Below are 12,925 nucleotides of genomic sequence, written 5' to 3'. Positions count from 1 at the left end.
TAATATAATCGACATCAAAGAGGTACTAATCGGAGCACAACTGATTGATTAGTTAACTTCGACTTACTTACGAAAAGATGTTGTTTCATTAATTTTTAGTTATTCTTGGTATTATTCTCATTCCGTAAATTATTTCTATTTAATGCGATACTAAACCCCAAAAAGAAATTGTAAGTGTTGTTTATGTTCAGAGGAATAGAAAAGTGTGTGAAATAAATAACGAAAATTAGCTTTAATTGATATCGACTAAGTTTACGAAATAAATTTAAACTCCTTAAAACTCCATCGAATCAAGTTTCAGCTCAAACTTAGAGCTCGCTTTAGAGCGCCAAACCAAGTTTGAAGCTTTACAACCATGTTTAATTTTGCTTGTTCAGATTGTATTATTCTTATCATGAATTATAATTCAAATACTTGCATCTTAATTAGGCTTTCAGGATTGTTTGGTTGGTCTTGTACAGTTGTACACAAATTTAATCTCAGTATAAAGTTTTGTATAAGTATTATAGTTTGGCTGAGCCCATAAAAAATAACTTTTTTAGCATAATTAATACAAAAGTTTAATTAATAGCTAATATTTGCATAATTTTTATAAAATAATATCCTGTTTTATGTAATATAAGACGTCGATGAGATTAAACTTACAAGTAATACAACAATATTTTTTCAAGGAATCAATGGTTTGTGCCATTGAAACAACCTACTCATCCATGCCGATGGTGTTGGTCACCAAAGCATTGATCATAGTTGAAGACTTAAAATAGACAAATTCGCCGAGTCCTCGAACTAATCAAGTCGTTTTGCTTAGATTGTATTTGATGTCCCATACTCCTAAATAGCAAATTAAAAGATTGAAAATTTGATAGACTTGAATTCTAGGATAACGCCAAATTTATTTGCGGTAAACTGCACCTCGTTTATTTGTTACTTTTAATAACTACAAGTGGAAAAAAGGTTATTTCGTTAAGTGCAAGAAATTAAAGGGGACCTCCGAAAAAAAAAAGGAATTTTACACAAATATCACAAATAAATCTCAACTTACCAATCTCTAGCCATTAATTGTCAGCCCTAACTCTATAGTAAATACAAACTCTGATTGAGGGTATTCTCGACATAACACATCCTATTATCTGCGATACCCCAATACGAATCACATTTTAATTTAGCAGCCCAGCAGCAGCAAACCATCGCCTCCGATCTTCTCTCTTAAAATTTCCCAATTTTCTCTTCTCAGTCTCCTCTCAATAATTTCTCTCTCTATAGCTCTCTCTCTCTAGACTTGTATTTATACGTATATATATATTTATACGTATACTGTACACTATTGTTGTATGTATCTCTGTTGCTTTCGGCGATATCGACCGATTTGAACAACTTTCTCAGATTTCGGGGAAATAGACCGGCGGCGTGTCTCGCATTTGATTCGGTTCTATAGCGCAGCGCGTGATTGTAATGGAACCTGTTTAAGTTTTGAACTGCAAGAGACTTAGGGTTTCTGGAAGTTTGTCATTTTATTACCGGTGACGGAAACCGGCGGTGCCTGTTCAGATTCGAATTGGCTATAAAGTGGCGACGAGCGAGTGATGGTAATGGAATCTGATTGAGTTTTGTTGTTGTTATTGTTGTTGTTGTTCTGGTGGAAACGTTAAGAGGGTTAGGGTTTCGGAGAGTAAAAAAGGTTTAGTTTTTGGTATATTTACAGTTATGCCTCGAAGTTCTAAGCATAAGTCGCACAAGCAGAGCAAACATAGTCCGAAAGAGGGTAAGGATTACTCGTACTCGGATTCGGATTCGGATGTGAAGATGAAGGAGAAAGAGAAGGAGAAGAGCAGTAAAGAGGAGAGTTTGGCTAGGGTTTCTAAGGATTCAAGCCACGTAGCTTCTGGTGAGAAGCGGAAAGGTAAAGATCTAAGTGGCTATGGAAATGGTGATGTTTCGGAGGAGCATGCTTCGTCCAAGAGGCGCAAAGAGAAGGCTGCAGAGGCGACTAGTGGTGGCGCAGATAGGTGGAATGGTGCTGTGGATAGTGAAATGAAGGGAGAAAGTTTGAAATGTGATGCAGATAAGGGTTCTAAAGGGAAGGAAACAAAGAGTTCAAGTGATTCCAAGAGTAAAAATAGTAAGAAAGAAGGTAGTATTGTCTCATTGGTGGAGAAAGAGGAGTGCAAGAGTAGTGGAAAAGTGGAGTCAAAGAGGAAATCTGAGAAGGATTCTGCTCGAAAAGAGGGCAAGGATTTGAAGGAAAAGGAGCGAGGGTCAGATAGGGAAAAGAAAGGTCATGAGAGTAAACGCGATGATGTGGACAATGTGAAGAAGCAAGGGTCTCAATTAGGTGATGTTTGTGAGGAAAAGCAGAACAAAAAAGGTAGAGAAACTGCTGGTAAGGTAACTTATTTGAGTAGTATTTGTTGTTGGAATGTCTAAGCTTTTGGTGAGTTGTTGTTAGTCTGAATATCCCCATATAATCTAATGGAAACCTTAAAGGATTTAAATATTAAAAAATGCATTTTTTTGTTCAATTTTGCACGTCTAACCGAGACTAATAGTGGGGACAATATTCTGGTCCGGTATGACTCTAGGAAAGTGAATTCTGTAACCTTCTGTTCAAGCATCTGGTTATTGTTTGGTAGAGAATGTGCCATAGAGATGCGCAAGTTGAAGCTTTCTTGGCGGAAGTCCTCTCTATGTCTGGTATAAGAATAGTAGGATTCCATGTGAAATTTGTTCGAAATTTAGATGACTCTTCACTGCGTTAATTGGGCAGAGAACAATAGTGGGAGACAGTTCCATATTCTAAACTAGGAACACTTCATGGAAATAAGGAATAAAAAGGCTCCCTCCCTTGCTTTCTTGTTGAGTGATGTTGTTTACGGGGCCCTTATAAAAAAAAGTGATCTTGTTTCCGGGGAACATGGGGAGAATTTTGAGGGAACCCGGCTGTAGTTATGTTCCTGTTGCATTCATTTAGTCTATCGTATGTAAGAAATATGTATATTTGGGTGCCCATTTGTGGCATTTCCCCAATGCATCCATGTATTGAAGATTGTATTTTTTGTAACTTGAGGCGAAACAGAGGTGAAGATGGATTGTCTTACTTCTCCCCTCTGAATGGTGGATTTTGGCTTGGCATTGTAGCTTGAATATTGCAAGTCAATGAAATTGATTTGCATTAGCTGTTTGTTTTCAGGATCATCTTTTCCGCACATGCTAGATGCAGTATTATTATCCGTTTGGTGCATTATTACTCCTTTTTCTTTTAAATGGTCAAGTTTGCCCTGGATATACTAAGTCAAGCTGTAGGAATATCATGGTAGACGAGGATTAAGTTTTATGATCTTATATGCCTATGTACTGCGGGAGACATGTAAAGATTGGTGTTATGGGTTGTCCAGTATTAAATTTTACGGTATCAAAATACTTTTGGTGTTATTATTTCCATTACGTCATTGCTTTAATTGTAGTATGTTGGTTAGTTTTTTTTCCTCCATTTTCCTTAAAGGAGAAATTGCTAGGTGTTTAACCTTCTTTAGCTCTAAAATTTTCTTTGACCTTTACAGAGTGGTCTATCCAAAATGAGGTACAGAACCTTGACTTGGACAAGGAAACTGAAAAGAAGGCACGGAAGAGGAGAGAAGTCCCTGGTGATCGAAATAAATATGAAGATGATATAAATGAGAGCGACGACAGGCGGTTATCTTCGAAATCCGAACGTGCTAGAGATGAAAAACACCGGCATGAAAAACATAAAGAATACAAGGAAGATGGTGATAAAGATGATAGGCACAAGGATGATAGGTATCGCGAGGATGTTGATAAGGACAGAAAACGACGTGATGATAAATATCGGGAAGATAGTGACAGAGATAGCAGACGCCGGGATGACAAATATCGTGATGATGGTGACAGAGATAATAGACGCAAAGATGATAGGTATAGAGAAGATGATGAAAGAGATAGTCGTCGTAGGGATGGAAAATATCGTGAAGATGGTGACAGTGATATCAGGCATGGGGATGATAAGTATCGAGAGTATGCAGAAAAAGATGGTCGTCACGATGAAGATAGATATCATGAAGATGGTGAAAGGGATGATAGGCAGAGGGACATCAAATATAAAGAAGATAGTGAAAGAGATAAAAGGCGCAAGGATGAGAAGCACCGGGAAGATTTTGAAAGACATGGAAGATCCAAAGATGGTGATGAAGCAGATGAAAGTGATAAAAAGAGGAGAATTAATGATGCCAAGTACGGGGATGAACGTGTTCCAAGAGACCATTCAGGTGACCGGTCTGATGCGAAACGTTCTAGGGATGAGGGTCATGCTTCTGATTTGCATTTAAGGAAATCAGGTTTGCATGATGGTAACCCTGGTTATGATGATCGTACAAGGTATAAAGATGAGCTCGGAAGAAGGAGAACTCATGATAAAGAGGACCTTGGGGATATTAGATCTCGGGGTTCTAAAGAGCAGCGCTCTGAAACAGAGAAGAGATCCATCAGTTCTAGAGTAGAGTCTGTCACTGATCGTGGAAGGTCTACCTCAAGGAATGCTGATGTAGAACTTACTCCAAAAAAGAGCAGGTGGAGGACTTCACCCGGTGCTGGCCCTCATTCTACTAGGGATAATTACAGGCAAGTAGTTATCAGTTTTCTTTCTTCCTGCTGTTTCATATATGTCAACAATATAGATGTGATTCATCAGCTAGAACTGAAATCATCTGTTTGATTACTTGAAGGATCTTGATTTCTTGAATAATTATGCTATCCTCTTATTTTTTCCCCCGTGGTGTAACTTTATAGGGCTTGAACCTAGCGTTAGCTACTACAATTTGTATTGTCCCACAGGGTTGGCTAAGTAGTTGAAGTCTAGGATTGCGCCAAGAACCCTCAATATGAGCCTATTTTATACATCACCTGCTCTTGTGTGTTGTAGCAGGTGTCGAGGTGTGTTAGCTTTCCCGGAGACCACCTTTGTTGAAATAAAAAAAGCTACTACAATTTGAATGGTATCATGTTCTTTCCTGGGCAGGAGAGGTTTATTATTAAGAAAACTTGTAGCTGGTTGATGGAATGATGAGGATGTTTGATTGACCCTCTTTAGACTGCACCAGTTTCAAATATGAGAAGTAGGAATTTATTTTTCTGAAAATATGCTGAAACTGAATACAGCGTGATGCTAAAATCCATTTTGGCTTGTTATAATTTAATGTTCCGCTGCATGCTTATTCCATGAGTAGAGATAAATCTATGTCTCTATGCATGATCTGCTCAGTTTTGGGAAAGCTAGCTAAGTTTTCTGGTTATGATAAGTGCTATTTCCGCAAGGTTAATTAGATTCGTTTATGAAAGAGTGACCTTCTGGGTTCTTTCAAGAGTGGCTTTTGTGATTTGTAGAATAACTCACATTTATGTATGTATGCTGGCTTTCCTATCACTTAGAGTTGCTTCCTCTGGTTGTGATTGATGGGCCTGTGATGTAGTTCAGAGATAGGCCTGTTGTTGACTGAAAAATGGATGCCTGTAGTGAATTATTCAATTTTCTGTCCAACCATTTCCTTCTGTGCATTTCAGAAGCTTTTTTCCTTGTACTGTTTGAAGGTATATTCATGTGAAATAGGGGAAGGAAGATGGGGCCACTACTTGTGTTTGCTATATGGTTTTAGTAGTGGTAGTCTTTGTACTGACTTTTGGCTTCTAAGCGTTGTATATTTGGGTAATCTATTAGTTGGTCAGAATGGTATAAAGGGCCAAGAACTCTGTTTGGTTTCTGTTCTTTTGGTTTGTAATAAATTTTCTTGGAATTGTTCCTTACCCAAAAAAAATGATCTTGGAATTGTTGATCTTCTGTGTAGGTTCTTAATCAGAGGTGACATTTACTCATGCCTTTCTCATGAACATAATTACTCTCTGTTTTATTGCAACATTTGGATGCTAAGTCATTTAAGCTATACTTCACAAACAGTTATAGAGGTGCTTGTTTCGTTGGTAATCTTGTGCATTACACCAGAGGATTTTAGAATTTTGCTTGATAAAACCTTCTTGATCCCAATCCAGAGATCTAGTTTTGTCTTATTTGGCCCTTGTGTTCTGCTTTATTGATGATGCTAATGATGATTAGTATTCTGTTACCAACAGTCTGTCTGTCTGCTTTATGTTAACAAAAGCTGACAATGATATGTACTGCCCTTCTTTGCCTACCAGGCTGTCAAAGCAAGAAGAGTCTAAGTACAGGGATTATCCTTATGAAGACAGGATTCGACATGGTGGAACCTCTCGAGATTATGCTGGTTCTGGGGGATCAATGGAGAGGATTTCATCTCGATCAACGGAGAGGCTGATTCAGAAGGAGGATATCTTTCATGGAGAGTTCTCAGCTGAACGGCGGCTTAAAGCAGATGTTCGCAGTTCTCCCCTGCAGTTGGTGGATAGATCTCCTTCTTCAGCGAGCAATGAGCGAAGACACTTGAGTAGATCTGAGGTTCGCCGGAGTCTTGATGTTGAGGAATCAACACAGAGAAGTGGTGGCTCCAGGGAAGTAAAGGAAGGCAGAGGAAACCGTGACTTTGCTGGCGATGCATTTGCAGGTGAGGAACTATCACAAATGGACGGAGATAACGTCTCTGTTTCTTCACCTTTTATCAGAGGGAGTCACTTCTCAAGCAGTTCAAAGTCTGCTTTACCTCCCCCTCCCCCATTTAGATCTGGAGTTGACAGCCCATTAATGTTTGGCTCTTTGGAGGATGATAGTAGAGGGAAGTCGACCAACCGCCACAGAAGAATTAATGATCCCAATATTGGAAGAATGCAAGGAAATGCTTGGAAAGGGGTTCCAAATTGGCCATCACCTCTGGCAAATGGTTTCATGCCTTTTCAGCACGGTCCACCTCCTGTTGGTTTTCATCCTGCGATGCAGCAGTTTCCTGGACCGCCAATGTTTGGTGTCAGACCTTCAATGGACTTAAGTCACTCAGGGGTTCCTTACCATATACCAGATGCAGACCGCTTTTCTGGCCATGGGCGCCCGATGGGGGGTTGGCGAACTCCACTGGATGATTCATGCGGGCCTCCATTGCATGGGTGGGATGCTAACAATTTTGGTGAAGAAGCTCACCTTTATGGGAGGCCAGACTGGGACCAGAATAGGACGCTGTCCAACAATAGTCGCAGTTGGGAGACTAGTGGTGATGTATGGAAAGGGCCAATAAGGGGCACCAGTGTGGAGCTGCCATCTGGTTCACAGAAGGAGGTTTGTTCAGTTCAGGGTCCAGGAGATAATTCTTTTGCTGCTCAGTCGGCTCAGCAAGCCCAGAGTGAGCAAAAGCAGACAGATCAAGATGCTGAAAGCAATGATATCAGTCAGTCCAGCATTGTTCCTGGAAGGAGCACTCCAGAAGACTTGAAACTTAATTCTGAAGAGCAACCAATTGAGGTGAAGCCATCCAGGAAAGAAGAGGCTCGCCTTTGCAATGTTTACCTCGAAAAGCTTGATATATCAGCAGATCTTACGGAGCCCGAGTTGTTTGATCAATGTGCTAGCCTAATGGATGTTGATCAGAACATGACATCTGATGTAGATATCTCTAAAATTTTGTTCTTGGAGGTAAATCGGATAACAGAATCGTTTCTTTGCAAATTTATCACTTTCATCCCCAAAAGTGTTAACACTCATTCTTCCTCTATCAGGGTGCTGTGGAACATAATGCGGCGCTGCCCGGCAAATTTTCAAGTGCTTCAGTCATTGCTACCGTGGCTGATTCTGTTTTTCAGGTGTGGTTTGTGCCAGCTGCATATGCATATCGAGTTGGAAAGTGATATATTTTGATCAACTATGTTCTCTTGTATTGATTTTATCAGCTGTTGCTATACCGTTTATGCAGAACCACCTGTTGGATTAGTGTCTTATGAGGACTATGAAATACATTTTATGTTTGTTGGGGTTACTTACAGTGTTATTGGCTGCACATATCTTGTCTCACCTTTTAGGAGAAAAGCAATGAGAGGAACAATCATACTTGGCCCTTTTCACTGATGTGCTCTATAAGTTGTTCAAAAAAGAAAAGAATGGGGGATAGGAGTTGTGTTTACTTTTTATTCGTGAGATGAGGAAAGGATTTTTCATGGGTTAATTACCCAATCTGGTTACTCAGTTTTAGAGTGAACCAATTTTGTCTTTATATGCATAAATTTCTGCTTTCTAATTTTCCCTTATCCCATGTGACCATATTGCAGAAAGCCATTTCCCTTTACAAGAAGAGGAGAGAAGAAATTAAACTCGTAAACGATGTGAAATGTTCGTTTTCTGGTCGGCTAGGTGAGTCCTATCCAGCAACTAAATTAGAGAATTCAAGTTCAGATTATGTTAAAGTTGAGGAGACTGCTCCAGTGGATAATGCGCTAGCAGAAGATGGTTCTAAGGGGGCTAATCTCCCTGTTAGTTCTGAGGAAGTTGTAGGGCTTTCACAAACCACCACCTGTAACGAGCTGTGTGAGCCAATGAGTCTGAACACAGCTGAGAAATCAGATCTCCCTCCTTCCGTGGTGGAAAGAGTTGGCATGGACGGGGATACCGTTCCGGATGTGGCTCAGGAAATTAAAATTGAAGAGAACTCCTCGTCTCTCGGAGAGGTGGGTAGATCTGATGCCCCTGCACCTCAGGTATCTAAAGATTTGATAAGGACCGACATTTCAATTCTAGTTAATGTCAAAGAGGAAGAGGAGTCTGTTGATGCTAGATGTGGTCCCTTGCGACACCCTGATGTGTCTTCTGAGGTATTTGAGGCAGTGATGCCAGAGTCAATTGAGTCTGGGTCAGTAAATTTAAGTCGGATACATCATTCTCCTGAAAGTACACATTGAGACAATTTATTTTCCTGAGTTTTTGAAATGCCGCTTATAATCCATCATATGTTTTGTCTGCTTGCTGCTCGTAGCTAATCAATAAAACATTTCGGTTCATTTTATGCTCTTGCCTTTTTTCTTCTTCTTGTGTTTCTGTTCCCAGAAAGCAACGTCAACCCTTACTACTCCTACAACGTTGCGGGATTTTAACCTATTCGTCTATTTGGGTTTCCAATTTTATTTGGGATGTTGGTGTATACAATTCCTCACTAGTGCTTTTAGGTTGACTGGTCGAGCAAGGATTAGACGCCTACCTCACCATGCTCATCGCTGATTTCTGGTATGGACGTCTATTTGTCTCTTTTATCTGATTTCCTGTTACATCCTTTATTTTTTCGTTTTCCTTCCTTGCATTCTGTTTACTTCCTTTATCAATATATTTATTTCAGTAAAGCATGCATCTCTGCTTTACTGCTTTTGGACCATTTGACGCCAGTTACATTTTTTATTTTCTACCTTTTTTTGCTACCCTTATATCTTGATATTTTCAAATGTTGTTTTCCTTTGGTGAAAAAAAATAGTGTTCAATTCTTTTTTAAAATACCAGTAGAACTGTGGAAGTGTTTATATTATATGTCATTGATGCTGCCTTGTGCTATTTGCTATTTTAAAGTTCTCATTTGAAAAAGAAATGCTTTTGAACTGGCCACCAATTTAGAAAGTAAATAGTGCTTATATATAATATTTGAGACCAGGAAGATAGTTAAGACACCTTGTGCTGTTTATCTACAATGTACTTTATAAAACAAATACCTTGATATCTGAGTGTTCGTGATTTTTGCAAGTACTTTCGTTGTGATTACTGTGGGGAATTTCTTCTTACTCTGATAGAGAATTCGTAAACTTGATTTTCTTGTGTTCTTTTAATTGTTTCTAACAAGTGTTCGTCTCAAGTTATGTACTACTAGTAGAGGTGGCAAAATTAGCTGAAATAAAAATGATATATAACTACAATAAAGATAATAAAAGTTTTATTAATTTTGTTCGATAATTAAATAAATTATAAGAAAGTAAATTTAGAAATTAAAACTTATAAAGATTTGGGCTGGTTAGCCTATGACTCATTGTTCAACCTTTTTGATCCAATCAACTCACTTATTAGCTTAGCCATTTTGACCTGCCCGAATTATGTACAACCACCCATTTGACACTCAGCATATACTCCTTTTTCATGGTTATTTCAACTTATTCGGTCGGATTTGGTATTCTATTATTTGATTTACGATCTTAAAGATGAAATAAAAAAACCAAACATGATTGTCTTTCTCTCTGATTCAGTTTGTTCACCTTTTTTTGAAAGAAAAGGGATCTTTATACAAATAGCTGGTTGAATTTACTATTTAATTTTTTATACAAAGAATATACGACAATTATGCATGATTATAGGTATATTATACATGGATTATGCGTATATTATTCATTTTTCAGCTATTTTAAGTCTAAGCGTTTGGGTAGGCGGCTATTTAAAGAAAATATTATGTTATCTATTGTTTTATTTAGATTTAGGCTCAGCTGAAAGTAAAGGCCCACATTATCCGGCTCAGCCTGTGTAGTAAAAGTTTTTCATCAAAAACTGCAAAATGAAACATAAATTGTAAGCTTTTTCTCCCAACCTTCAGTTCAAACTTAAAATCATAGTTTTTTTTTTTGGTTTCTCATCCGGTGTTCGAAACTTTCATTAGAGTTTGACTATATTTGGATTCGCACTATGTAGGCTCCTATCGGGGGAAGCATTTCCTATCAAGGATTTTTTATACCCATGGCTCGTTCCCGAGACCTCTGATTAAGGAAAAAACAGCATGTTCATTGCACCACTTCCTTTGGTGGTAACTTAAAATCATAGTAACAACAAAGCTCGGATGGTTGTTGGAAAGGAAATATTTAAGTGCTTGAAACACAATGAAATTCAGATTATAAGTAATTAGACCGTATTGGAGAAGCCACACCGTTATACATGATGATTTTTGAATCAAATTATGTTAATTTAGCGCAAATGTGACATTTAGGTGAGAGTATGTGTTGACTAATTGACGTTAAGTTAAAAGGTTTTGAAAAAACAATGTGTAAATCCTAATAGATCGTGCTCTAAGTTTTTATTAATTGTATTTAACAAATTTCTCGTGAGATATATTACAACAGCAGCTCACGGACTAGTAAAAATAGCACGGTATAGCCAGTTTCCGGACTGATCATGCAAAAATAGTCAGCGTTTACTAAGTCAATGAAAAATAACCACTATTTTGCTGCAACAGAGACCGGTCCAGCATAATATACTAGAGTTCGGTGCACCTGTGTATGAACTCTAGCATATTATGTTGGACCGATATACTTTGCCGGCTCCAGTATAATATACTTGAGCACCGGTGCTCCAAATTCCAGTATATTATGCTGGACCGATATATTTGCTGGAACTCCAGTATATTATGCTGGAGTTCTAGTGTACTCATGCTGGAACTCCATCATATTATGCTGGAGTTCCAGCATACTTATCCTGGAACTCCAGTATAATATGCTGGAGTTCAAGTATACTTATGCTAGAACTCCAGCATAATATACTGGTGTATTTTTCAGGTTTTGAACAGTGTTTTCGCTCAGATTTATCTTTGCATGAAAAATGGCTAAATTTCGATTACTTTTGAAACTGGGCTATTTTTGAATGACCAGTTGTAAATCTGACTATTTTTGAATTTCTCCCCACGGACTATGTTATTTTTGTTTAAACTCATTTCATGTTAATATTACACAAATACAAATAATATATTAGAGGTTCTTTATTTTCTAAATGTACAATTGCTTAATCACTGAAAAATTAATTACATTACCCAAAAACTCTACTAGCGTCTAGCTGTATAAACACAATTTTTTTTCACTCTTCTCAAAATGTCCGTACCCTTTTGCTTTCAAGACCCAAAAATAATCCCTCCCTTCTTGAGAAATATACATGGCTAAGCACTTTTTAAAAAATATTTAATAAAATATTAGCAATTTCTATTTATTACATAAAAGGAAATTTCACCCTCTCTCACTCTCTCATCCTTAAAAGAAATAAGATTTCCTCTCTTCATTTAGAGCATATAAATAATGTTTAATCAAATTATGTATGAAGTACAACACAACAATCTTCACTGCATCCTGACCGGATGATCATTTCTTTCCTTCAAAACAATCGATTATAACTTGACTATTAAGCTTCTTAATTCCTGAAAAACAACGATCAATCAAACTACAACTTTTGTTGTCATCATAACTAGGGCTGTGCACGGATCGGATCGGATCGGATTTAGCACATTTCGAATTCGAATTTCGGATTTCGGATTCTAGAAAATGCAATCCGAATCCGATCCGAATTATATCGGATTGGATCGGATTTTAAAGTTTGGATCGGATCGGATTTCGGATCGTATTATGCCTCAAAGTTGCAAACTAATATGTATATTTTCTTTGTAAAAGAGGCAATACATTAAGAAAAATTCATGTTTATGCAATTATGAGAGTACTATGATGCCAATATAACTAAATCTAGCAATTGTAAAGGTAATAACTTGGAGGAAGATGCAAAGGAAGTCTAGCTATCCGAAATAAAAGTGTAGTATTTATACATTACCTAATAATTTCGAATTATGGATCGGATCGGATTAAAATATACCAGTCCGAATCCGATCCGAAATCCGAATTTTAATAAACACAATCCGAAATCCGATCCAATCCGAAATCTGAAATTCGAAATTGAATGGATCGGTTCGGATTTCGGATATCCAATCCGAATGAACAGCCCTAATCATAACGTTTATATGCTACACCAATACATTTTAGACCGGTAATGAGTGCAATCTCACCAATACCAGAATGTATTTTACTACCATTCAAGGAGAGCCACAATTTATCTCTATTATCATGAACAACCCCTCTCAACAATAGAGAGTGAATCAAACGGAGTTGCATATCTACAATTGGCAAATCAAGAAAGTACCCAAAACAAGTTTTTCTGAACATTGCAAACTATCTCGAATTCAGATGTTTCATCAAT

General features: G+C 37.8%; 1 protein-coding gene across 2 annotated transcripts; it reads left to right on the top strand.

The window, feature by feature from the left end:
• Window positions 1–1,143: 1,143 nt before the first annotated feature.
• On the top strand, window positions 1,144–8,960 carry LOC107832468 (uncharacterized). 2 transcript variants are annotated; one of them, XM_016660314.2, is made up of 5 exons: window positions 1,144–2,380; window positions 3,558–4,632; window positions 6,202–7,600; window positions 7,684–7,767; window positions 8,230–8,960. In XM_016660314.2, exons 1-5 carry the CDS (start codon window positions 1,705–1,707, stop codon window positions 8,854–8,856), a joined length of 3,861 nt encoding a protein of 1,286 aa, XP_016515800.1. In that variant the 5' UTR covers window positions 1,144–1,704; the 3' UTR covers window positions 8,857–8,960. The 2 variants fall into 2 exon arrangements, with proteins under 2 accessions (XP_016515800.1, XP_016515801.1); XM_016660315.2 differs by having other exon boundaries at window positions 1,160–2,365.
• Window positions 8,961–12,925: the final 3,965 nt, after the last annotated feature.

The sequence above is a fragment of the Nicotiana tabacum genome, chromosome 1 (genome assembly GCF_000715075.1).
Source record: "Nicotiana tabacum cultivar K326 chromosome 1, ASM71507v2, whole genome shotgun sequence".
Classification (NCBI taxonomy): Eukaryota; Viridiplantae; Streptophyta; class Magnoliopsida; order Solanales; family Solanaceae; genus Nicotiana; species Nicotiana tabacum.
The sequence above is the reverse complement of the archived record's forward strand: the minus strand, read 5'-3'. Positions and strand labels throughout refer to the sequence as shown.